This window comes from Eptatretus burgeri, chromosome 9, assembly GCF_056783735.1.
Source record: "Eptatretus burgeri isolate ZD-2024b chromosome 9, Ebu_testis_v1, whole genome shotgun sequence".
NCBI lineage: Eukaryota > Metazoa > Chordata > Myxini > Myxiniformes > Myxinidae > Eptatretus > Eptatretus burgeri.
The window spans coordinates 66,644,285-66,669,284 of record NC_140969.1 but is presented as its reverse complement, the minus strand read 5'-3'; the positions used below and the strand labels follow the sequence as shown (position 1 = coordinate 66,669,284).

Here is a 25,000-nt window from a genome sequence, read left to right as displayed (position 1 = left end):
GGCCTCATTCCAGTATCTTGTGTAGACGAGGGTGCCAAACCATTGCTTTTTGGGTGGTTGGGCGGTTCACAACCAAATGTGCGCTGAGTTTCTGTTATATCTTGAACCATCTAATTTGCTGTATTACAGGGTATGGTTTTGTCGAGTTTCTGGGTGAGGAAGATGCAGACTATGCCATCAAAATCATGAACATGATCAAGCTGTACGGCAAACCGATTCGTGTGAACAAAGCCTCTGCGCACAATAAGAACCTGGACGTAGGCGCCAACATATTTATCGGGAACCTCGATCCGGAGATCGATGAAAAGTTGCTGTATGACACGTTCAGCGCGTTTGGAGTCATATTGCAGACTCCCAAGATAATGCGAGATCCCGACACGGGCAACTCGAAGGGTTACGCTTTCATCAACTTCGCCAGCTTTGAAGCCTCGGATGCTGCTATCGAGGCAATGAATGGGCAATACCTCTGCAATCGGCCAATCTCTGTGTCGTACGCGTTCAAGAAGGATTCCAAAGGAGAGAGACACGGCTCGGCAGCTGAGAGGCTTTTGGCGGTGCAGAATCCATTATCGCAGGCTGATCGGCCCCACCAGCTGTTTGCTGATGCACCTCCGCCTATGCAGTCGATGCCTGTACCTGGACAGACTCCTGGCATTCCAGGTAAGAATCCGATATCGATTCTTGTACCTGCGGCGTTCTGTGTATTGTTATTTGTTTGGCCAAAAGCGAAGGGGATTGATTTTAAACCTTGTTTGATCTTGATGATCATGTAAAATATTTTTCAACTTTGTAAATTATGTTTATCCATGCATAATTTACAGAACACATCAGGATGTAACAGAACAAAAGGAACAGGAGAAAGAGAGGGGGGGGGGGAACACCAACAGCAGGGTTGAGGGACAAACAAAAATAAATAAAAAAAGGGAAACTTGGACAAAATAATTGGTGTGAGTTGGAATGAGGGCGAGGGAGGGATACATGGGATTGTCAAGATTGATACTGAAGCAAACTCTCAGGAAGGAAAAACTGGAAACCTGGAAGGTGGGCTTAGGGGTGGGAGTTGACAAGAGGGAGAAAAGATAATGGTTTTGGATAGGGGGAGGGGGGGTGGGATGATGAGATAGTGATAAACAGCTGCCTTGAAGACCTGAAGGGAAGAATGAGATTGAAGAGGATGTGGAAGTTGATTCCACAGGTTGGGGGTGGAAATAGAGGAGCGAATGAGTGGAGGTGAGCAGTGATACTGGATTTTGGGAGTTTCATCAAGGGGGTTGCTGGTGGATCATGTGTATCCTGCAGAAACATGGGGGGGGTGAGGGGAGGACAAAGAGTAGAAGACCAGAAAGGAGTTGGTAGAAGATAGTTTGATGTAAGGTTTCCCCCAGAAAAATGCAAATCAAGAATAATTTTTCACTCAAAGCAAGATTAATCGAATCACTGATTGTGAAATTGCAAGTGTGAGTGTAATTGCATATTTATTGCTGTGAGACAGGTTGTTCTCCTTTGCTTTATCAGTGGTCAACACGTGTTGAGCTCTCATGATTATTAACATGAGAATGTCAGGTAAGGCCTGAGTTATTTTATAACTTGGTTTACGGATCCGCCGACGGTATATTTGCCGAAATGAAATATAAATATAAAACACATTTTTAGCCTTTTATATTTATACATTTTCCGCCGAAGGTGCAAAAGTTTCAAAACCCAAAATGTAAATGTCGACATTTATTTTCGAAATATAATTTCGTGGGCGCGCGCCAAAATGCCGAGTCATCTTTAACCGAGCTGCGCAGTCGTCTTCGGTCATGGCGTCTGAGTAGTGGCCAGCGTGGTTCAGATTGACTGTTGTTTCTGGGGCGAAAGTGATTTTTTTTTTTAATTATTATTATTTATTTTTTTTGTATACCTTGTCGAGGCTCGTGTGAGAGCTAACACACAACGCACATCATGGAGGACATGAGACAACAGGGGAGGGAGTGGGAAGGACAAAACGGTGGGGAACAGAGACATTAGGAGATCTGTGGAAGAGAGAGGGATGGGACGGGGAACATGGGGAATAGAAGATGGACATTACAGGGACTTTCAGGAAGGAAAGCAGGGAATTTGAAGGAGGTGGGCTTGGGTGGATTATCAGGGGTAGAAAAGATCGAGGATTTGGATGGGGGATGATAAGAGGTGGTGGTAAACAGCTGTTTTGAAAGCCTGGTGGGAAGAATGGGAATGAATAAAGTGAGGGAGTTTATTCCAAAGGTAGGGAAAAAGAGGAATGAAAGAGTGAAGATGAGCAGTGATTCATGATTTTGGTAGTTTTACCAGAAGGGGGTTGTTGGCGGACCTTCAGCGCCCTGCGGATATGTGGTGGGGACAAATCGCAGAGAGAGCTGAGGGGGTGAGGCTGGAGAGGAGACTGTAGAAGACAGAAAGACCACCGACCAACCTGCGGTGATTGAGTGAGAGGCCCAAAGACAGCCTCATTGCGGGAGATGCCAATGATCCGAAATGCCTTGGTTTCAACAGTGTGAAGCCGAGAAAGGTGGGAGGTAGGAGCACCAGCCCAGAGGGGAGAGCAGTACTCCATCAGGCTGCGGACAAAAGCTTTGTAAGTGGTCAGGACCTCAGGTGGGCTGAGGAAGGACTTTGCATGACGGAGGATTCCCAGTCGGCGACTGGCTTTGGAGGCGAGGTTTGAAATGTGGCTTTCCCAGGAAAGGTCATGGCAGATAGTGAGGTCCAGAAGCTTGAAAGAAAGGATTTCTTCCAGAGGATTATTGAGAAAGTGGATGGGGGGATTTTCCAAACGGTCCTTTCGTAGAGACATCGTAAGAGTGTGAGATTTGTCCGGATTGAAAGACATGTTGCACGTGTTGGACCAGTTTGTGATTTTATCCAGATCTGCAGTGAGCGAAGAAGCTGCTGCTTGCCGGTCTGAGGGATGACCGATGGTACGGCAGAGGGTGGAGTCATCAGCAAACAGATATAGAGGATTTTCCAGAGTCGGAGAGATCATTGATGAAAACTAGAAAAAGAACAGGGCCCAGAACACAACCTTGAGGAACTTCAGCCTGGACAGGAAGAGGGGATGAAAGAACTCCATTTCGGGCCACACGGTGACTGCGACAGGAGAGGAAGTCTGCGAGCCATGAGAGGAAGTCTGCGAGCCATGAGTTAAGAAGTATGTTAGCGGTATAAATTTGAGTGACTGTATTGGTGATTTAATCACGCAACATCTTCACGACGAATATTCTGGCCAAACTATTGCATCAATTCAGTGCAAGCAGCAGGGATGATTCGCAGGCTACTCTCGGTCGTGCCGATTTTGTTTCCGTCGAAAGTTGTACACCACTGTTCGTATTGAAAGATTTCGGTGCCAAGTACGTCAAAGTTTCCCTGCGAGATGCTGATATTCAGCCTTCAACGGACCAGAAATCAGCCTTTGATGTGCTCATGGGGATGGGGAGACGGTACGATCAGATGCCCACTGAAAACTAAGCTGGTTATGGCTCTGAATGACCGTTTTGAGCGTGTTGACTCCGAGTGGACACCTTTTTTAATCATATCCAGCACTATGCACTGGTGTGCACGCACACATCTACGATTTGGACAGTAATTTTCTCAGAACTGTTTCCATTTGTTTGATGATCCAACAGGTTTCTACAAGAAAAACATGTCAGACTATATTGTAAAAACAAGTTTTGATCCTTCTTTATTGTTTTTCACATCAGATGATACAGTGAACAATGGCATCCTGCATTTGAATGGTTTTCCATCTTCAATGTTTTTTTTCGATCCTCCTGGTCCGGGATTTATATTTATCCCCCCCCACCCCCCACCTCCCCTTGTCTTTTCCATGGAACATCCGAAAAAAAAATCATAAAAATATATAATTTCTAAAAATTGAAATTATATTTATATTTCGCCCTACCGACCCTACCTACATTTAAGCTGAAGAACTGCGTAAACCAAGTTATAAAATAACTAAGGCCTAATTGCTGATATACAGTGGGGAGAACAAGTATTTGATACACTGCCGATTTTGCAGGTTTTCCCACTTACAAAGCACGTAGAGGTCTGTAATTTTTATCATAGCTCCACTTCAACTGTGAAAGACGGAATCTAAAACAAAAATCCTGAAAATCGCATTGTATGATTTTTAAATAATTAATTTGCATTTTATTGCATGAAATAAGTATTTGATGCATCAGAAAAACAGAACTTAATATTTGGTACAGAAACCTTTGTTTGCAATTACAGAGATCAGACGTTTCCTGTAGTTCTTAACCAGGTTTGCACAGACTGCAGCAGGGATTTTGGCCCACTCCTCCATACAGATCTTCTCCAGATCCTTCAGGTTTCGGGGCTGTCGCTGGGCAACACAGACTTTCAGCTCCCTCCAAAGATTTTCTATTGGGTTCAGGTCTGGAGATTGGCTCGGCCACTCCAGGACCTTGAGATGCTTCTTACGGAGCCACTCCTTAGTTGCCCTTGGCTGTTTTGGGTCGTTGTCATGCTGGAAGACCCAGCCACGCCCCATCTTCAATGCTCTTGTTGAGGGAAGGAGGTTGTTGGCCAAGATCTCGCGATACATGGCCCCATCCATCCTCCCCTCAATGCAGTGCAGTCATCCTGTCCCCTTTGCAGAAAAGCATCCCCAAAGAATGATGTTTCCACCTCCATGCTTCACAGTTGGGATGGTGTTCTTGGGGTTGTACTCATCCTTCTTCTTCCTCCAAACACGGCGAGTGGAGTTTAAACCAAAAAGCTCTATTTTGGTCTCATCAGACCACATGACCTTCTCCCATTCCTCCTCTTAATCATCCAGATGGTCATTGGCAAACTTCAGATGGGCCTGGACATACGCTGGCCTGAGCAGAGGGACCTTGCGTGCGCTGCAGGATTTTAATCCATGATGGCGTAATGTGTTACTTATGGTTTTCTTTGATACTGTGGTCCCAGCTCTCTTCAGGTCATTGACCAGGTCCTGCCGTGTAGTTCTGGGCTGATCGCTCACCTTTCTCATGATCATTGAGGCTCCACGAGGTGAGATCTTGCATGCAGCCCCAGACCGAAGGAGATTGACTCTTATCTTGAACTTCTTCCATTTTCTAATAATTGCACCAACAGTTGTTGCCTTCTTTAAGCCTGGTGTTGGCTTAGTGGTTAGGGTGGCAGCTTGGGATCCCAGGGTCCTGAGTTCAAGCCCTGTTGGCTGCTGAATTAACACCAGGGGGTTGACTCAGCCTGTCATCCTTCCGAGGTCGGCGAAATGAGTGCCAGTGTACTGGTCCCGGTGTATGCCCCGGTTAGAATAGGTGTACCATATCCCTGTGTGTCGTAAGAGGCGACCAGGGTTGGCGTCAGGAAGGGCATCCGGCCATAAAACATTGCCTCAAGAAAAAGCCAAACCCCTGCACAGCAGGAAAAATGGCTGTAAAAACGGTTATTTTATATATTTTATTAGTTGTTGCTTTCTCACCAAGCTGCTTGCCTATTGTCCTGGAGCCCATCCCAGCCTTGTGCAAGTCTACAATTTTGTCCCTGATATCCTGAGACAGCTCTCTGGAGTCTGATTTATTGAGTGTGGACAGCTGTCTTTTATGCAGATAACAAATTCAAACAGGTGCAGTCAATACAGGTAATGAGTGGAGAATGGGAGGGCTTCTTAAAGACAAAACACAGGTCTATGAGAGCCGGAATTCTTACTGCTTGGTAAGTGATCAAATACTTATTTCATGCAATAAAATGCAAATTAATCATTCAAAAATCATACAATGTGATTTTCAGGATTTTTGTTTTCGACTCCGTCTTTCACAGTTGAAGTGTACCTATGATAAAAATTACAGACCTCTACGTGCTTTGTAAGTGGGAAACCTGCAAAATCGGCCGTGTATCAAATACTTGTAAATATCCCACTGTAAATGTATAAACAAAGAATCTGCTTGTCGAGTTTATCAGCGATTTGTGTTGCTATTGCAGTCCTGTACTTGTTAGCTTGCCTGTTCGAAGAACAGAGAGCTATAGCGATACCTCCGGCGTGAGTGTGAGCGTGAAAAATGTTAAAGTTTTTGGTGCAAGTTATTTTTTCCTTTCTAATGTTTTTATCTACCACACTTTTTTTTTTATATGCCCGACATATATATATATATATATATATATATATATATATATATATATATATATATATATATATATATATATATATATATATATATATATATATATATATATATATATATATATATATATATCGGGGCGTATTATGTGATACCGATCGTCCGTCCGTCCTTTCCTGTCCGCACTCTAACTCCCAAAGTTTTCAACTTTCGCGGTTCATATTTGGTACATAGGTACAGACTGTGGAGACGGTGTGTCGCGACATACGTTCGTCATCTAAAGTGGTTGCCATGGCAACCAGGATGCTGTTTTCCATCCGTTCCTGTCCGCACTCTAACTCCCAAAGTTTTTAACTTTTACGTTTCATATCTGGTACATAGGTACAGACTGTGGAGACGGTGTGCCGCGACATACGTTCGTCATCTCAAGTGGTTGCCATGGCAACCAGGATGCTGTTTTCCATGTAGTAGCACAATTCTGTATATACCTTCTTGTTCGGGCGTATATTGTGCTCACTTGCGCTCGTTACTGATTACAATATACAAATACATATATTGCTTTAAAATTATTTGGATCAGAATTCACTGCAATGCTTTATAAAAAAATATTAATAGACGAGTCTTTTAAAAACGATAAATGTATAAACAGGCGAGCATTGGGTGGCTTTGACACCAACTCTCTTTTTTTGCAATACTTGCAGTATAATATATCATCCCTGATTTCATGTCGCTACTCCTGGAGCACAATTGTAAATTGGAATGCTATTGTTCTCAAGGATACCATCTGCAGCACTCTGTAGAATATAATTTAGCCTCAAATTGGTAGTTAACCAACACAGATTATATGAATAATTGGAAACGGGAAAAGTTTGGGTTGAGGGTGAGGGGGTGGGTGGAAGATGTAACTGGGGGTGTTGGGGGCAAATATACTTTGTGCCATGGCTAATAATCCCCCCTCCCCCCTCTACAGCAGGGGTCAGTAAACGACTCGCACTGTGGCAAGTGTACAGGAGATCTAAAGTTGTCCCCACCCTCCTGAACTCCCCCCCTTGTAGAGGGGGTGGGAATTTTTTTGGGTGCCACCAACACATATGCAAAATTTGGTGGAGATTGGGCCAGCCATGTTTTTTTTTTTTTCTATTCTTTTCAGATGTACATACAGAGAATTTCCTTATGACGTTATTTCTCTGAAATAAGCTCGTAGATTGGGTCCCGCGTCTGTTCGTCAACATTTGACAAAAACATTTTCTCACAAACTACCCTACCAATGTGGACCAAATTTGGTACAATGCATCAGGACAGAAAGGTCTCACGGGGTTGTGCTCCCCATCCGAATCCGTCCCGAAAAAGGGGGCTTTGCCTCAAATTCAGGCAATTTATTTAAAAATCTTCTCAGAAACCGACATACAGATGTAGACCAAACTCTTCATGAAAAACCATGCCGTTGACTTAATTTGTGCTCCCCATGACCGTACCATTTCAGGAAGGGGGGGGGTGGGGTGGGAGGATCATGGCCCCTTCCCCCTAATCCCTCATTTTTACCCTGCCTATTGGGGAAATAACTGAAATGAAATTTGATAGAGCGGTTGGATGTGTGACAAGGATGAACTGATTTGATTTTGGTGAAGATCCGGATTCGGATCCGACTACTATAATTTTAAAAGTGATTCTTCACCATTGAGAGATCGGGCTAAAATGATGTGTATGAGGTCCGTCTAAAAAGTAACGGGACTGACTTCACAGAAATTTTATTGCAAAAAATATATTGAAATCACAGCTTGTCCCCTTCAAAATAGTTTCCCTCCAGTCTCACACTCTTGCCCATCCTCTTCTTCCACGCTTCGATGCACCCCCAGAAGGCTTCTTCTGGAATCCTCCGGAGCGCTGTCGTCACGGCCCTTTTGATGGCCTCCACATCAGGAAATCGGGTCCCCTTGAGCTTGAGGAATATGAAAAAAATCATAAGAGGCCAAGTCTGGCGAATACAGGGGTTGCTCCAGAGTTGGCACGTTCCTCTCCGCCAGAAACTGTCGGATGCTCAGGGCACTGTGAGCAGGGGCGTTGTCATGGTGGAGCACCCAGGCATCAATTGTTCTCCCACAGTCTTGTCCCGAACTGATCTCATGAGGTGCCGGAGGATCTCCTTGTGCACGTATTGATTCACTGTTTGACCCTGTGGTAGAAACTCAAAGTGGACGATGCCCTTGATGTCAAAAAACACGATGAGCATCACCTTGACCTTCGACTTCGACATCGTTGCTTTCTTTGGTCTTGGTGATACCGGACTTTTCCACTGACGACTTTACCGTTTGGTCTCGGGATCGTATTCGAATATCCACGATTCATTGCCAGTAATGACTTTCCTGAGCCGGTCTGGATTGTCCTCGACGCGCTCGATAATGTCTTGACAGACAGTGACTCTTTGCTGTTTCTGGTCCTCGGACAACAGCTTGGGGACCATCTTTGCGCACACCTTGCGCATTTCGAGATTTTCAGTGATGATGCTCCAGACAGTGTCCTTGTTGATGGAAATTTCCTCGGCAATCATCTGCACCATGAGTCGACGATCTGCGCACACCATCTGCTTCACACGCTCGATGTTGTCCGCCGTTCTGCTTGTTGAAGGTCTTCCAGACCATGAATCGTCTTCAACCTCCTCCTGTCCCTCTGTGAACCTCTTGTGCCATTCAAATGCACATGTACGTGACATCGTTTCTTCCCCGTGGAATTGCTGCAGCATTTTGAAGGATTCGGAAGGTGTTTTGCCAAGCTTGGTAAGAAACTTCAGATTGGCTCTCTGCTCACGTCTCATGGCGCGTCGACTCAGATTAGACAATGTGTAAAGCACGACCTGTAAAAAATCACACAATGAGCGCAGTCAACCATCACCAATCATATATAAATATTGCTAGAATGTTGCGAAAGACCGTGACGCAACCCGTTCATTAAAGTTATATAAGTGGAGCACACAGCAGGCTCAGTTACTTTTTAGACGGACCTCGTATAACATGATAATTCAAGTTGTGGGCGGATTCGGATGAAACTTGCTGGACATGTTGGGTGTGTGACCACAACGAATTGATTCAATTTTGTTGAAGATCCGGACCTGGACACGAGAATTATTTATTTTTTTTAAAGTGATTCTTCACCATTGATAGGGCCAAAAATGATATGTGGCATATTTTTAAAATGTATTGGGTCCAGTATGTTCTCATGGATCAGGCATTATGTGGTGGAGGTATGTGCTCTACAGAGTGCCCTTCTCGTTTAATATCGTGTGATGGCACAGGCAATGACTTTAAAAAAAAAAAAATCTCTGTGCTGATCTTGATAAATCGATCAAACTTCATTTGACTAAATATGTCATTTGGTCCATGAGATGCTTTTGTCTGCACAACCTAGCTAAAAGTCCACTTGTGAGTAGCAGAAGTTAAAAATGAGAACATTTAAAATGCTATACTCGATGAAACAACAGCATTCTCTTCTTGCAACGCAATAATTTTACACATTTATTATTGATTGCTTTTTATTTGTACAGAAGGTGAACTCTTGATGATACAAATGTAATGTAATACATGAGCTGGTATTGCAAGTGAATAAAAAATATTTATGATAAAAGAAATGTCGAGATGATAAACTGCAATCTTAAAAAATGTTTTAAACAAGAGGGATGATGTTGGTTGAGAGTAGCTAACAGTATTGCCATCACATAATCCCTACTTTACTGCCTACAGACTATTGTCTAGCTAAAAGTATTAGAAGATCCTATATTTCATTTCAGCATAAGTATAAGAAGCTCCTATACAATTTCTGGGAGTTCTTGCAACTTCACTTGTTTTTCCTACTTTTTTTTTTATTATTATTTTTTAATGAAGTGAGACTAACCAATCACAAATGCAGATAATTATAGAATGCTGTTATTAGAGATGTACATGCAGTTTGTAAGAAGTTGATGTTTATGTCCTGGTTAACATTGTAGTCTGGTTGCTAATTTGTGTTGTCTCAGTATGTGGTGACACCACAAGAGTAATCAAGTACTGTTGTAACCAGCGGAGTGTTTTGTTGAAGCTTGCACCAATAATTGATGAAATGTAGTGTCAGTGATGTGGAGATTATGTGATGGCAATAATGTTACTCTCAAAACCAACATCATCCTATCTTGTTAAAAACCTTTTTCAGACTGTAGTTTATCATCCCTCCATTTCTTTTTTTTATTTCGCATAAATATTTTTACTCACTTGTTTTCTGGAAAAAATTTTTTTTATATAATGTGGAATAACAGAATGGAATGGAACTCAGAGGATACCGAATCTTGAAGCAAAAGTGCCAAGAGATCTTGGTCAGCAATATCAAATACTGCATATCTTACGATATCGTGATGCGCCGACGTAGCGGATCTGCCTCTGAAAAACCGTGACTCTCGAAGGTTCTTGATCACGTGGTTCGCTTTTACCTTGATACAGTGACTAGAGGAGGGTTTGTGATCGAGTGTGCTCGATGTGAAGCGCTCGTACCTTGCTATTATTTTATTTTCATAAATATAACACTGAAAAATAGCACCGCAAAGTGGGCGTAACCCCTCAGCCCCTTGACGCAAACCAATTTCAAGATGGTGGCCATATTGAAAATCGCAGCACGCCCATTTTCGAAAGGAACCTTCCTCTACTCAACCCCAACACACCCAGCAAAAATGGATTTAATCGGACAAGGCGTTCTCGAAATTGACGGAAACCAATTTCAAGATGGCTGCCCTAGCCGCCATATTGGATATCGGATTGTGCTGTATATCAAAAGGAACCTTCCTCTAACCACCCCCATGAAAATAAAATCAATCTGTCAAGCCGTTCTCAAGTTATTATCCGGAAACCAAATTCAAGATGGCTGCCCGAGCCGCCATATTGGATATCGCAGCGTGCCCATTTTCGAAAGGAACCTTCCTCTACTCAACCCCAACACACCCTGCAAAATGGATTTAATCGGAGAAGGCGTTCTCCTCGAAATTGACGGAAACCAAAAGTTGACAGACAGACGGACGCCCGCCCGGACAAGTTGGCTGCTATGGAGGCCACATTCAAAATCGCAGCGTGTCCATTTTCAAAAGGAACCTTCCTCTACTCAACCCCAACATACCCTGCAAAAATGGATTTAATCGGACAAGGCGTTCTCGAAATCGACGGAAACCAATTTCAAGATGGCTGCCATGGAGGCCACATTGAAAATCGCAGCGTGCCCATTTTGGAAAGGAACCTTCCTCTACTCAACCCCAACACTCCCAGCAAAAATGGATTTAATCGGACAAGGCGTTCTCCTCAAAATTGATGGAAACCAAAAGTTGACAGACGGACGCTCGCCCGCACAACGCCTATGACGACAACACCCCTTCGCCAATTCGGGCTGAGGGGTAAAAACGAGTGATTTCCTGAGGCATGATATTTCAGCTGATATTATTTTACATCCATATGTACGACATTGAGGCCAATGTATGGCTGCCCCGCCCCCATCAGGCTGATTGACAGTCGTACAGTCCCGCCCGCCCTTAAGATCCCTGCCTATTCTTTTACAAAGGAATATAGTTTTGCATACATTTCGTGGAATCCTTTCAAAACTATTAGAATTGCAATACCATAAGACGAAGCACGAGGTAAAACTCTGTCGGATAAGGGATACCATTAGAATCATTGCCATTGATAGAGGCAGCTCGGAAATATGCCGTCTGAAAAAAAAAATTATTATTACGATGGTGAACAAGAAGATGAATTTCCGGGTTTGAGCAATCTCTTTATTTTTTTTTGTTTGTTTCATGATCTGGAGAACTGAAAAGTGATCCCTGCCTCAACAATTAGCTGAATAGACCAAGTAGGTTCTCATGTGTAGAATAAGCGACTTTTTCAAGAAGATACTCCGACTTTAGTTTTGTACATAGCAGATGGGGTGGCCATTTTTTTCCCCACGCCATCCCTATGTGGAGAGTACGGGCATACTCTGATACAGAAGAAGGTCTGTTGTTTTATTTTGGTTGCCAATCTGTGTGCAGTCTCTACAGCAACTGATTATGGCCTTTATTTTTTGATGATTGCATTGATGGGACACTTGAAGATGCTGCAGACCTCAATTGTGACATCAACTTTTTTTCTGATGAGTCACCAGTGGTTTTCAACAAGACTGGGTGTTCCCACACACCTTTGATAATGTCTTGGATTACCTCCATTCCCAACTCAGTGTCAGGGTCATCTCAAACTGTTTTCCGGCTTTTTTTGACGAAGGCAATCCCTGACCACCGATAATCCGTGTGGCAACTTTCGAGTTTCTTTAAGCAGCTCTTCTATAGGATGGCCATGAGTACTGTCCTCCTCCTCCTTTTCCCTTTATAAGGGGTGAGATTCAATGGTACCAGTCTTCTGCCATGCCTTGAACACGATACTTTTCCACTCCTTCTGTCCCCACCAACCACCTCTACTTTATTGATATCCCTCCTCACAATCTTACTTTCTCAACTGCGGCCTTCTTTGTTTCCTCCTTCCTTCCTCAACCCGACGTTCATGCTGAATTCCTCCGACATCCCAGGTCCAACCAAAACTCTTCCCTTCCACCAACCTATTTCTGCTTCTGGCACTCCCATTCATCTCGGTGTCACCATCAGATGAATGGGAGTGGCACGATCCAATGACCTAAAAATTCAAAAATTAACGATCCGGGACGAGCCGTGTTACCCAAGATGACTCGAAAAATAAATGATGGACTTTTTAAAATTACCTAAAAATTCAAAAACTCGGAGTTTTATTTTATTTTACAATTTTTCCATGTCCAATGCACTCTAAAACAACATCATTCAACAATAAAAGTCAAGTGAAAGAAGCAGTGATGGGGGGAGAATGGCAAAGAGAGGGGATAGAATGAGGGAGGAAGGTAGGAGGATACAAAGAAGGCCTCATTTGAGAAAGGAAGATTGTGAGGAGGGATAAATGATGGACTCATAAACCTAAGATGACTCAAAAAATAAATGATGGACTTTTTAGGAATGACCTAAAAATTCAAAAAATAACGATCCGGGACAAGCCGTGTTACCCAAGATGACTCGAAAAATGAATGATGGACAACATGTGCTGTGCTTGTCATTTAATGGTGGCCGTATTGATTGTATCCTTGCATGAAACAAAACTGTAGACTCTTGTACGTGTAGTGGTACCAGTCTTGCATTTGTCATTGTTTTCTTATTAACAAATGTGTAACATCATGGCATTTCATTTGGAACACGCTGTATGATGGAAAGGTTTGGTATAGGCTTCGAAAATGGATATCCTGCATGTGGGTCATTCCATGTCAAATCATCAAAGAATCTGCCGTCATATCTCAGATTTTTGTAAAACTTTGGGAACCAATTGGGACCCATGAAAAATGGCAAGAACTCAAATATTTTTGCTAACAGCCTCTTAATTAGTGAGATACAGACTAACGAACTTTGGACTAATTAGCACGACGTCGCAAATTCAAATGGCCGTATCTCTAAAAGTATAACACCTAGAGAGCTGGTTTTGGTGTCATTTTAAAGGTATTTTCATGCCGTATGAATTTGTCTGGGCAACATTTTCCTACCTCCAACCACAAAAAGTTATCACAAAATATAAACTTCAATCGTGAATCCCCAAAAAATGTATCCTTCAAATTTCCTCAAATTCATCCCAGAGGTACCTTATGATGTCAAGAAGCTTCCACTTAAGTTTTGTGATGGGCACTCCAATAGTTTCTGAGATATGAGCAATAATGTACATGTACGTATGGCATATAGGTTCGAAAATCAGCATTTGTAATGTATTATACTGTTGTGGTTACCAGATTCGCAAACCACCATTCAGGTCCCTTAGGTGAGGTATCTCGGTAAGTGCATGTGTAGTTAGGCCCAAACCCGTTGTCTAGTGGGAATACATGTCATTTATACGTGCTGCGACTCTTCAGGATAGCCGTTTTTCTTTTACTATCTTTATTTTGGACCAATCGCCACCATCACAACCACAACAACAACCACCAACCACAACGCCGCTTCACCACAACCGCCATGACCTTTACCGTCGCAACTCGCCACCATCGCATCACCGTCATCTCGCGCCACTCATGGGCACCGATGCTGGACTCGTGTAGGGCGCACGTTGAACAGCGTGTACAAAATCACGGATTTTCTGCTTCAAAACGGATCCAAAACGACACACGCCCACTTTTTGCCGTCCAATCGGTGAGCGAGGGGCGACTGGCCTCCCGCCCCAGGGCGATCGATATATGCAAATTTGTGGATCAAAAGCCTTCACGCCCACTTTTTCTCGGGCCAATGGGGGAGCGAGTTGAAAGGTCGCGGAGGGGGTCAAAGGCGAAGTTACGGGGGGATAAAAGGACGGTGTTCGTCAGTCAAAGGAGTCGTAAAAGTCGGAGCGAAAGAGTCAGCAGAACGGAGGCGAAGGAGTCGGAACGAGGCGAAGGAGTCGGAACAGAGAGTCAAGACTTCGCGGGCGGTGGAGCTGCTCGCCGGTGCGTTGGAGTCGGAACGGAGGGACGAGCTGTGGAGAGGCGGCGAGTCGGACGAAGGGTGCTCGCGTCGTGCAAGGAGCTGCGCGCCCGAGGGAGGCCGGCAGCGCGACCTGGCCGAGGTGGAGACGCCGTCGCACATAATAAAGATCCTCTATACCCCGAGCATCAGCAACCCCCTCCTGTTTCCCCCCCGCGCTGAGATAGTGCGACCAAGGGGGCCCCGTTCCCACCCCCTGCCAGGCACTGTCCACGAGGCCCGCGGGTTGCGGGCCATCGCGCTCCGCGTCTCATCACCAGACGGGTAGGCCCGACCAGGTCTCGGCCCCAGGCCTAGCTCATTCTTGAGGGTATTTCTTTTCCTTGGTTTTGGGTATGTGTTGTCGGCGCCTGCCTGTGAAGTAGAATTGTATAAGTGTTGCCGTGTGCTCGGTAGTCGGTATTAGCTCTGCACTGTGTTTTCACTTTTATGTTTGCTTTTTGTGTAAATGGAATTGTGTTTTCTTTTTTGTGTGCTTTTGGTGGAATTGTATTTGTGTGCTTCCCGTGTGCCGCGAATAAATGTGCTTTATTGTTGAACTGTTTCCCGCTTCGCTCGTCTTTTTCCCCATTGAACCCCCATCTTGCTTCACGTAAAGGGTTGGTAGTGGGCTGAGTACGCCCGATAATTAATCGAACCGGCCGAGGTCGACGATAACACCGCTCGGTTATTCTGATAGCACGGAACGGGTCGCTAAGTGGCCCGTGTCCGAAGTCGACCTGCGGCGAGGTGCGATCGCCCGGTCTACCCTCCGCGTGGGTACTTAGGTAGTTCGAATCTCCCACAGCAACCCTATCCCACGCGGGGGCTGATTGGCTCGATCGCGGTGAGACCGAAAGGTCCACCCGTGACTGGTTCCCGGCGTTAGTCCGAGAGGGTCACGACTGGATTGTCCGTCCGGTGGGCGACGTGCCGCGATTCGAGTTACGTGGCCGCCGCACGCCGGCGGGCGCGAAGACCGCAACACTGGTGTCAGGAGTGGGATACAAATTCATCGCCCTCCTCCCGGCACACTGGTATCGGAGAACAGGAAAACGGGCTCTCCTGTCTCCAGCGAAATTCACGGGAATCGGTCCAGGGGTGAGAGAAGCGACCCCCGATTCCCTCCAAATTACGAGCGAGCAAATTAACCCTTCACGAGAAGCAAGATGGCGTCTCAAGGCGAGCGGGAGCCGGGGGTATTAGAAATGTATATGTGTAATAATGTAGAGTCCATGGTCCAGGATGGAATCCCCGAGCAGGAAATGTTGATTGTGCAGGAACACGGACTCGCCCAACTAAACCCAGAGCCCGAAATGGCGTGCGGCAGCGGCCGCAGTGTATGACACCTCCCCCCCTCTCCACCAAAACCCTTGCTGAAACGGCTCAGCTGAGTGCACCCGACGTGGCTCAGGCTTGCGCCATGCTGGCGGCAATGACAAATGAAATAAAAAACGAAATGAAAGACATGAACAAGCAAATGAATGAAGTGAAAACGACGATGGATGCGAATACACAACAAATAAACGAAAAGATGGATACAAAAATGAACGGAATGGAAACAAAAATGAAAGAGCTGCGGGGTGAGACGCAGAACATGGGCCGATGCCTGCAGGCGGGCATGAAGGCCGTGACCAGGGAGCTGGGAATGGCGACTTCACGTGTGGGAGCAAACGAGCTGGGTGGGGGTGCAACGGTGCTGACAGGCCCGCGGTGGAGGCGGGTGAAAAATAATTCGTGGAACGTGTTGGGCGAGGGTCGGACGATGACCGAAAGGAAAAATTAAATGGGGAGACCAAAACGTGTGAGACGAGACACGAGGTGACGACAACAGAAATAATAGTTGAGACAAGGGAGGTAAAGGGTGAAGAGTTGGCAGAGACACGGGAGATGGGAACGATAGAGGGAAGACTACACGATGAAGACGGGGTAAGTGACGCGCACGCACACACGGAGGTAGTGGAGGACAATGGGGGTTGAGGCTCGCGGAGCGTGCTGGGACCCGGTGCGAGCACCTGGATGGCCTCCTCCAGGGAACGAGGGGAGGGAGTATGCCCCTTGGAGGGCGAGTCACCACCAGGTGAGTTCGGTCGTGCTTTGCGAGGGTTGAGGGGAGGGGTGCTGTGACGGGTGCACGGAGAGCTTGGGGGTATAGAGGCCCCGGAGACCCTTGTGGGAACACGAATCCCCAGTATGGTTGTCCCTGTGTGTGTGGTGCAAGGTGTGAGTGCGTCCCCATGTGTGGAAGCGACCCCGTGTGTGAGTGGTGTGGTGGCGATGGTGCCAGAGTGCGTGCTTCCCAGCACGCCGTGTGTGGATGAGGCACCGTGTGTGAGAGAGGCCGTGTGTGTGGATGAAACGGCCAGTATGAATGAGGCACCACGTGTGAGTGGTGTGGTGGCGATGTTGCCGGAGTACGTGCTTCCCAGCACACCGTGTGTGGATGAGGCACGGAGTGCGAGTGAGGCACCGCGGGTTAGTGCCCCCGCGTGTGTGGATGAAACGGCCAGTATGAGTGAGGAACCGCGGGTTAGTGCCCCCGCAGGTGGTGAGTGAGGCACGGAGTGCGAGTGAGGCACCGCGGGTGAGTGCCTCGCACGCGTGAGTGAACGGCCGTGTGCAAGGTCGCTGTGTGCCAGGGAGACCGTGTGTGTGAGAGAGCGGTATGAGAGGGAGATGTCGGGTTGGCATGCGGGAGCACGCAGCCGCGTCTCCCGGTGTGAATGTGATGGAGTGGACTGTGTAAGGCCGTCAGAACACGCAGGTGTGCGTGGGTTGAATGGCGACAGAGACGGCGACAGAGGAGAGAAAGCCGAGTAGCGGCTGTAGTTGTTTCGAGGACCGTGCCGGGTTCACCCAGCAGTGAGCACGCGGTTCGTGCTGTGCAACGCACGAGACCACCACGTGCTCGCTTGCGAGAGTGAAGTCCCGGTCCGGAAACGCACGCGGTGGATTTGCCGATCCCGCGGACGGACAAAGTTTAGGCAGGTAAATGGATTTGGACCGGACGGGTTCTCCACGCGATTGTGTGTAAAGCTCCAACGGGCAAAGCACATGTGTTCGCGTGGGGAACCCCTCGAGACGTGTGGCTTGTGTTTTTTTTTTTTATGCGCACGGTGACGTCATGGCTGCACGTGGGGTTGGAATTCGGCAGGAGGGGTATCTCTGCCGGATGGTCCCGTCCAAGGAGGGACGAGGAACACGTGCAGCTGCATGACGTCACGGGCAGGTGCAAAGTGCGCGAGCTCTGAGTTGCCGCGCAGGTGCTGGGCATGAAAAAAAAAAAAGGGAAAAACAAGCCTCACTTTCGGGTGTACAGGATTCCTCGGGCACAGGTGAAAGACCCCCTTACCTGGGCACAGGATGGAAACTAGTTAGGGGGAAGGGTTAGCTTAGTTAGACCGACTCCATGGGGCAGGGGTAAGTCCTCATGGAGTCCGTGGAATGGATTAGATAGAGGGATTGTAGTGAGATTTAGGTTGGGAAATAAAATGGGATTATTTTGGAGACAGAGACAGACTTGTGAATGTGTAGAGGGGACGTAGCTTAGCTACGTAGTGTTAAAAGGAACGTGCTACTAGTTTAAGGGACGACGTGGGAGCACGAGTTAGTTAGGGGATGTAGTTAGGAGGATGGCAGAGTTCGGTGGTGTGTGTGATGAAGAGTTGTTGGTGAGTTATGAGGTGGAGGCATGTGCTTTGTGAGTGAGTGAGGCCAGCGGGTCTGTGTTTATGGAGTGAATGGGGAATGCATGGTGCGATGAGTGATTGGGGGGAGGAGTGACTCCCGCCCAAGGGACCCCGGGGTCAGTGTAGATTGAGTTAGCTAGGTTAGTCAAATTGAAAAATGGAGGTCGTTTTGTTGTTGGTGGGAAAGTAGGCTCGAGACCCATTTGGAGGGGTGCAGGAGCCCTGTTGACGGGCTTGGGAGCGTGGCTGCGAAAGGTGAGTATCGCTGAGTGGGTACCCCGGGCACCAGGCTAGTCGGCCGCGTAGGCTGGCCCATGGGGGGCCGGGATAGAGTAGTGGGCACGGGTGCGCCAGCTTGGTGCGGGGGCCCGGGTCGCCATTAGCCGCGTGGGCAGTGCAGTGGGCACGGGTGACCTCGGAAAGGGGCCCGGGAGGCCGGCCTGCCACGTGTGCGTTTCAGGGGAGGTGTTGCCATGGGGGCACTCCCGGTGTTAGGGAGCTGGTAGGCTCGGAGGCAGTGTAGTGCCCGGGGGTGCCATAGCGGGAGAATCGGCAGAGGGTCGTGCCTGCCAAAGTGAGCCACGTGTCCCAGCCAGGAGACCGTGTGAGGGCACGGAGAGAAAATTGGGGGGCGAGGCCCGAAATTGTAAGGACACCAACACAGGCGACGGGAATCTGGGTTGTTAGAACCAATAGTTTAAGCGAGAGGCGCTTGTTGAAAGCCCCGGGGTAGTTTAACAGTTAAATGGATAGGGTAGATTAGGAAGTGTACCCCTCCGCACCATCCATCCCCTCGCTGTCGTTGTGGGCCGCTGGACCCACTTTGGGTAAGATCGCCGAACTCTGGGGAGGCCATTCTGAGGCTTCGTTGGGCCTCGACACAGGACGTTAGCTCTCCCTTATTCCCCTCTGGGAAGGGAACGTAGGGGTTGGGAGTAGGCTAGGTGACAGAATAGGTTAGCCGAACAAGGACGATAAAGGGGGTTCGGGGACGATTTATAGTGGGTAAGTAAAAATAAAAACAACAAAAAAAATAAGTTGGGGCTAAATTGGTTTTTCACAAATTAAGGGAGTGGGTATGTACAGTGACAGGCAAAGGCGATAGTTGGGAGGGAGACAGGTAGGTAGGTCCGAGCCCGCCTTCCAAGTGGCCAGCACCACCGCACTCCCTCCACCAACCTCCACTGAACGGCAAAGGCTAGCCAACTCCATCGGCTGGCCGTGTTTTTCTTCGAGGCGGAGGCCGGCCAACTTCATCGGCAGCTGTTGTTTTGCTGCAAGGCCTGTGCCATCGGCTGGCCGTGTTTTGCTTCAAGGCCTGTGCCGGCCACTTCATCTGCAGCTGTGGTACTTCAAGGCCTGTGCCGGCCAGTTCATCTGCCGGCTGTGTTTGCCTGCAACGGTCTTCTTCTGCGGGCTGTGTTTGCCTGCTCACCTTTGCCATGCCATGCCCACTGCCCACGTTCACCAGCCCCGTTCAATTTTGCTTTGCCCCCCCCTGTTCATTTCCATGTGCGCCAGGATCAGAAAGCAACAGTTTGCAAGCTGCGAGAACTGCCCTGTTGGCGGCTGCAACGCGGGCCTGCGGTGGCGGCCCGTGCACCGTGTTTGTGTTCATGCATCCATTCGTTGTGCTCATTGCGTGTGCCACTTGAGCTGGCACGGAGACTGCGTTTGTGCAGCCCATGCACCGTTGTGGTTCACTGCGTTCAGTTCAAAAGGGAAGGCCTTGGACTGCGTGTGAGCAGCCAGCCACGTTCCCTGTCACCTGCATTGTTTGAGCCAGAGACTGCATGCGGGCAGCCTGGCTCCCTGCTAACTGCTTTTCTTTTGCAGAGTTCAATGATCCTGGGCCATGGTTTAGTGTAAAATTTGTAAGTTAAGGTAAGATGTACTGTACATATGAGTGCGCCCCCGGCATGTTTGTCTAGCGCCGGCAATTTTATTTAAGTCGTCCGTGTGAGTGAGTTTGTTTAGATAGTTACGCAGCCCTCAGGTTATTTATTTTGGGGACACGAATACCATGAATGTCGCACTCAGGGATCCGTAGGTAAAGTGTACTAGGGGAAAACTACACATGATGGCACACGAAAATTTGACGACTCGGGACGAGTCTGTAAAAAGGGAAGGGGGTAGTGTTGTGGTTACCAGATTCGCAAACCACCATTCAGGTCCCTTAGGTGAGGTATCTCGGTAAGTGCATGTGTAGTTAGGCCCAAAACCCGTTGTCTAGTGGGAATACATGTCATTTATACGTGCTGCGACTCTTCAGGATAGCCGTTTTTCTTTACTATCTTTATTTTGGACCAATCGCCACCATCACAACCACAACAACAACCACCAACCACAACGCCGCTTCACCACAACCGCCATGACCTTTACCGTCGCAACTCGCCACCATCGCATCACCGTCATCTCGCGCCACTCATGGGCACCGATGCTGGACTCGTGTAGGGCGCACGTTGAACAGCGTGTACAAAATCACGGATTTTCTGCTTCAAAAACGGATCCAAAACGACACACGCCCACTTTTTGCCGTCCACCGGTGAGCGAGGGGCGACTGGCCCGCCCCCAGGGCGATCGATATATGCAAATTTGTGGGATCAAAAAGCCTTCACGCGCACTTTTCCTCGGGCCAATGGGGAGCGAGTTGAAAGGTCAAAGGGAGGGGGTCAAAGGCGAAGTTACGGGGGGGATAAAAGGACGGTGTTCGTCAGTCAAAGGAGTCGTAAAAGTCGGAGCGAAAGAGTCAGCAGAACGGAGGCGAAGGAGTCGGAACGAGGCGAAGGAGTCGGAACAGAGAGTCAAGACTTCGCGGGCGGTGGAGCTGCTCGTCGTGTGCGTTGGAGTCGGAACGGAGGGGACGGAGCTGTGGAGAGGCGGCGAGTCGGACGGCGGGTGCTCGCGTCGTGCAAGGAGCTGCGCGCCCCGAGGAGGCCGGCAGCGCGACCTGGCCGAGGTGGAGACGCCGTCGCACACAATAAAGATCCTCTATACCCCGAGCATCAGCAACCCCCTCCTGTTTCCCCCGCGCTGAGATAGTGCGACCAAGGGGGCCCCGTTCCCACCCCCTGCCAGGCACTGTCCACGAGGCCCGCGGGTTGCGGGGCCATCGCTCGCTCCGCGTCTCATCACCAGACGGGTAGGCCCGACCAGGTCTCGGCCCCAGGCCTAGCTCATTCTTGAGGGTATTTCTTTTCCTTGGTTTTGGGTATGTGTTGTCGGCGCCGCCTGTGAAGTAGAATTGTATAAGTGTTGCCGTGTGCTCGGTAGTCGGTATTAGCTCTGCACTGTGTTTTCACTTTTATGTTTGCTTTTTGTGTAAATGGAATTGTGTTTTCTTTTTTTTGTGTGCTTTTGGTGGAATTGTATTTGTGTGCTTCCCGTGTGCCGCGAATAAATGTGCTTTATTGTTGAACTGTTTCCCGCTTCGCTTCGTCTTTTCCCCATTGAACCCCCATCTTGCTTCACGTATAGGGCTGGTAGTGGGCTGAGTACGCCCGATAATTAATCGAACCGCCGAGTTCGACGATAACACCGCTCGGTTATTCTGATAATGCGCAACGGTTCGCTTAAGTGGGCCGTGTCCGAAGCCCACCTGCGGCGAGGTGCGATCGCCCGGTCTACCCTCCGCGTGGGTACTTAGGTAGTTCGAATTTGGCGAGCAACCCTATCCCACGCGGGGGCTGATTGGCTCGATCGCGGTGAGACCGAAAGGTCCACCCGTGACTGGTTCCCGGCGTTAGTCCGAGAGGGTCACGACTGGATTGTCCGTCCGGTGGGCGACGTGCCGCGATTCGAGTTACGTGGCCGTCGCACGCCGGCGGGCGCGAAGACCGCAACAATACAATCATTCTAACCTAGCCATGACAGGGAACACAGGGAATGACCATCAATTGCTTTGAAGTATCATATACAGTGGGACTCGCTTAATAGAATCACTTTGGGCCGGACAAATTTGATTCTAATAAGCGGGTGATTCTAATATCCGAGTTCACCAGAGTTGTGGAGTGTCAAGCGGATCAAATGTCGAGTACACATACGGAGACAAATACTCAGCATTTAGTTTGATTTATATGACACACTTGCTCAAAACAATGTAACTTACTACTGAAAATAAAACAATTGTTGCCTGATTTAACGAGTCTGTGGCAATGGCGGTGACCTCCTTGTCAAGTTTGCGCAGGAAGGCCATGTCACTGAACCCATGTGATAGCAAACCAAGCCTGATCGTCTTAGCTGCAGACATCATTTCCTTGATGGTCGGGACAGAGATCTCCTCTTCCTCCTCTTCCTCCACTATAGTGTCGGCGTTATAGTCTGCGTCAGTAGCAATTCCCATTTCGCGTTGGACTGCCGAAACGATGGCTTCGTCTGTGACATCATCGTCTGTGGTTTGGAGAGTGGCGTCCATGTTGACGAAGTCTTGCCATTGGTCGGGATCCATTTGAAGAGGGTTGGCTAACTCGTCGTCGTCATTGCTCTCGACCCTTTCGCCTTCGCTTGCCGCTCCGATGAAAATTCCTCCTTTGCGCCAGCAGTTCAATATGCCGGTAGTCTTCACATCATTCCATGCTGCGTCCGTAAACAGCATAGCGTCGAGGATCGTTATCTTTTTCGCCAAGTCACTCGCTGTCATTGCTCCATCCTCGTTGTCAATCTCAGTGAGCACTTTTCGTAGCATGGCACGGCGGTAATGAGCTTTGAATGAACGGATAATTCCCTGATCTAACGGTTGAAGAACAGAGGTTGTGTTCGGCGGGAGAAATGCCACAGTAATGTTCGACAGTTGAAGTGATTGGGGATGTGCCGGACAGTTGTCGATGAGAAGCAACGCTTTCTGGTCATGACGCCGAAGCTCGCGATTCCACTCATCGAGCCAATCAGTGAAGAGGAAACCTGTCATCCATGCGGAGGAATTGGCTCTGTAGCGAACTGGAATTGTTTTGAGGCCTTTGAAACACCGTGGATTCTTGCTTTTACCAATACCGAAAGGAGGACGCTTAGCACCAGTCATTGAGCAGCAAAAAAGCACCGTGATTCTTTCCTTTGGCTTTTTCCCACCGCAGTGCTGATCTCCCTTGAAGAGGAACGTTCCGTCAGGTAAGGCCCGAAAATACAACCCGGTTTCGTCAGCATTCCAGATCTCATCAGCCGTGAAGCCTTCTACGAGATCCGGAAACACGTGGTCCAGCCATTGTTGTTTCCCTCCTACGTCAGCCGCCGCTGCCTCTCCGTGAAGTTTCTTGTGGACGATTCCATGTCTTTTCTTGAACCTGTCAATCCAGCCGTTTGTCGCACTGAACTTCTTGTTGTTGAACTTTTCCGCGAACTGAGCCGCTTTCTCCCGCATCAGAGGTCCAGAAAGCGGTGCTTCCTTTTCTCTAGAAGTTTGAATCCACTTGACCATTGCTGATTCGACATCGGGTGCGTTGCCGCTTCGCTTGCGTTTCTGAGAAGAAGACGAATCCACTTGACCTTTCAGAATGGCCTCTCGATCTTTCAGAATCTTGCATAGGATCGGCTGGTTAATTTCCAACTTGTCTGCAGCTTCTCGTTGGCTCATTCTGGGCAAAGCGTCATAGTCCCTCAGGATTTGTGCTTTATCAATGTTTGAACGACCCGTCCGCTTTCGTTTTCTGTCCATCGTGGAAATGACGACACGCCTAGTGCTTAGACTGCAGCTGTCAGCCGTCTGCCTATCTGTACAATGACTACCGAAATCACTGTAGTGGCATAGCGTTATTTTTAGCGTGACATCAGCCACCTGGTGGCAAAAGTTGGAACTGTGCGGCCAGTCGGCGCTGAACTATCGAAGTGGATAGCCAGCAGCCGATTCTATTAAGCGGGTTTTTGATTCTAATAAACGGGAAAAATTGTGTACATTTAGATACAATGGAATCGGTCTCAACGATTTTGATTCTATAATACGGGTGATTCTATTAACCGTGATTCTATTAAGCGGGTCCCACTGTACTTTCATTTTCAACTGCGCCTGAGCGGAAGAAACAAGTGCTGCTGTTGCTGCATTGAAGAGGAAATTGAAAGCCTAAGTCAGGTTAGTGAACACTGTGTATTTGAACTCACTTATTGATTGTATAATACATTACAAATGCTGATTTTCGAACCTATATGCCATACATACATGTACATTCTTGCTCATATCTCAGAAACTATTGGAGTGCCCATCACAAAATTTATGTGGAAGCTTCTTGACATCATAAGGTACCTCTGGGATGAATTTGGGGAAATTTGAAGGATACATTTTTTGGGGATTCACGATTTAAGTTTATATTTTCTGATAACTTTTTTGTGGTTGGGGGTAGGAAAATGTTGCCAAGACAAATTCATAGGGCATGAAAATACCTTTAAAATGACACCAAAACCAGCTCTCTAGGTGTTATACTTTTAGAGATATGGCCATTTGAATTTGTGACGTCGTGCTAATTAGTCCAAAGTTCGTTAGTCTGTATCCTACTAATTAAGAGGCTGTTAGCAAAAATATTTGAGTTCTTGCCGTTTTTCATGGGTCCCAATTGGTTCCCAAAGTTTTACAAAAATCTGAGAGATGGCGGCAGATTCTTTGATGATTTGACATGGAATGACCCATGTATAAAAGTGAAATCGGTGAATTGAATATAGATTACAATAGTGAGTATTAATTGGGTATC

At 47.6% G+C, this 25,000-nt stretch overlaps 1 protein-coding gene across 3 annotated transcripts in view; it reads left to right on the top strand.

Moving 5' to 3' along the window:
- The window catches only part of SF3B4 (splicing factor 3b subunit 4), a 45,795-nt gene that overhangs the window by 5,342 nt on the left and 15,453 nt on the right, over nucleotides 1-25,000 (top strand). For all 3 annotated transcript variants that reach the window (XM_085895502.1, XM_085895504.1, XM_085895503.1), the window contains exon 3: nucleotides 130-660. In XM_085895502.1, the coding sequence (XP_085751628.1) occupies nucleotides 130-660 (531 nt within the window). The remainder of the gene's footprint in view (nucleotides 1-129; nucleotides 661-25,000) is intronic.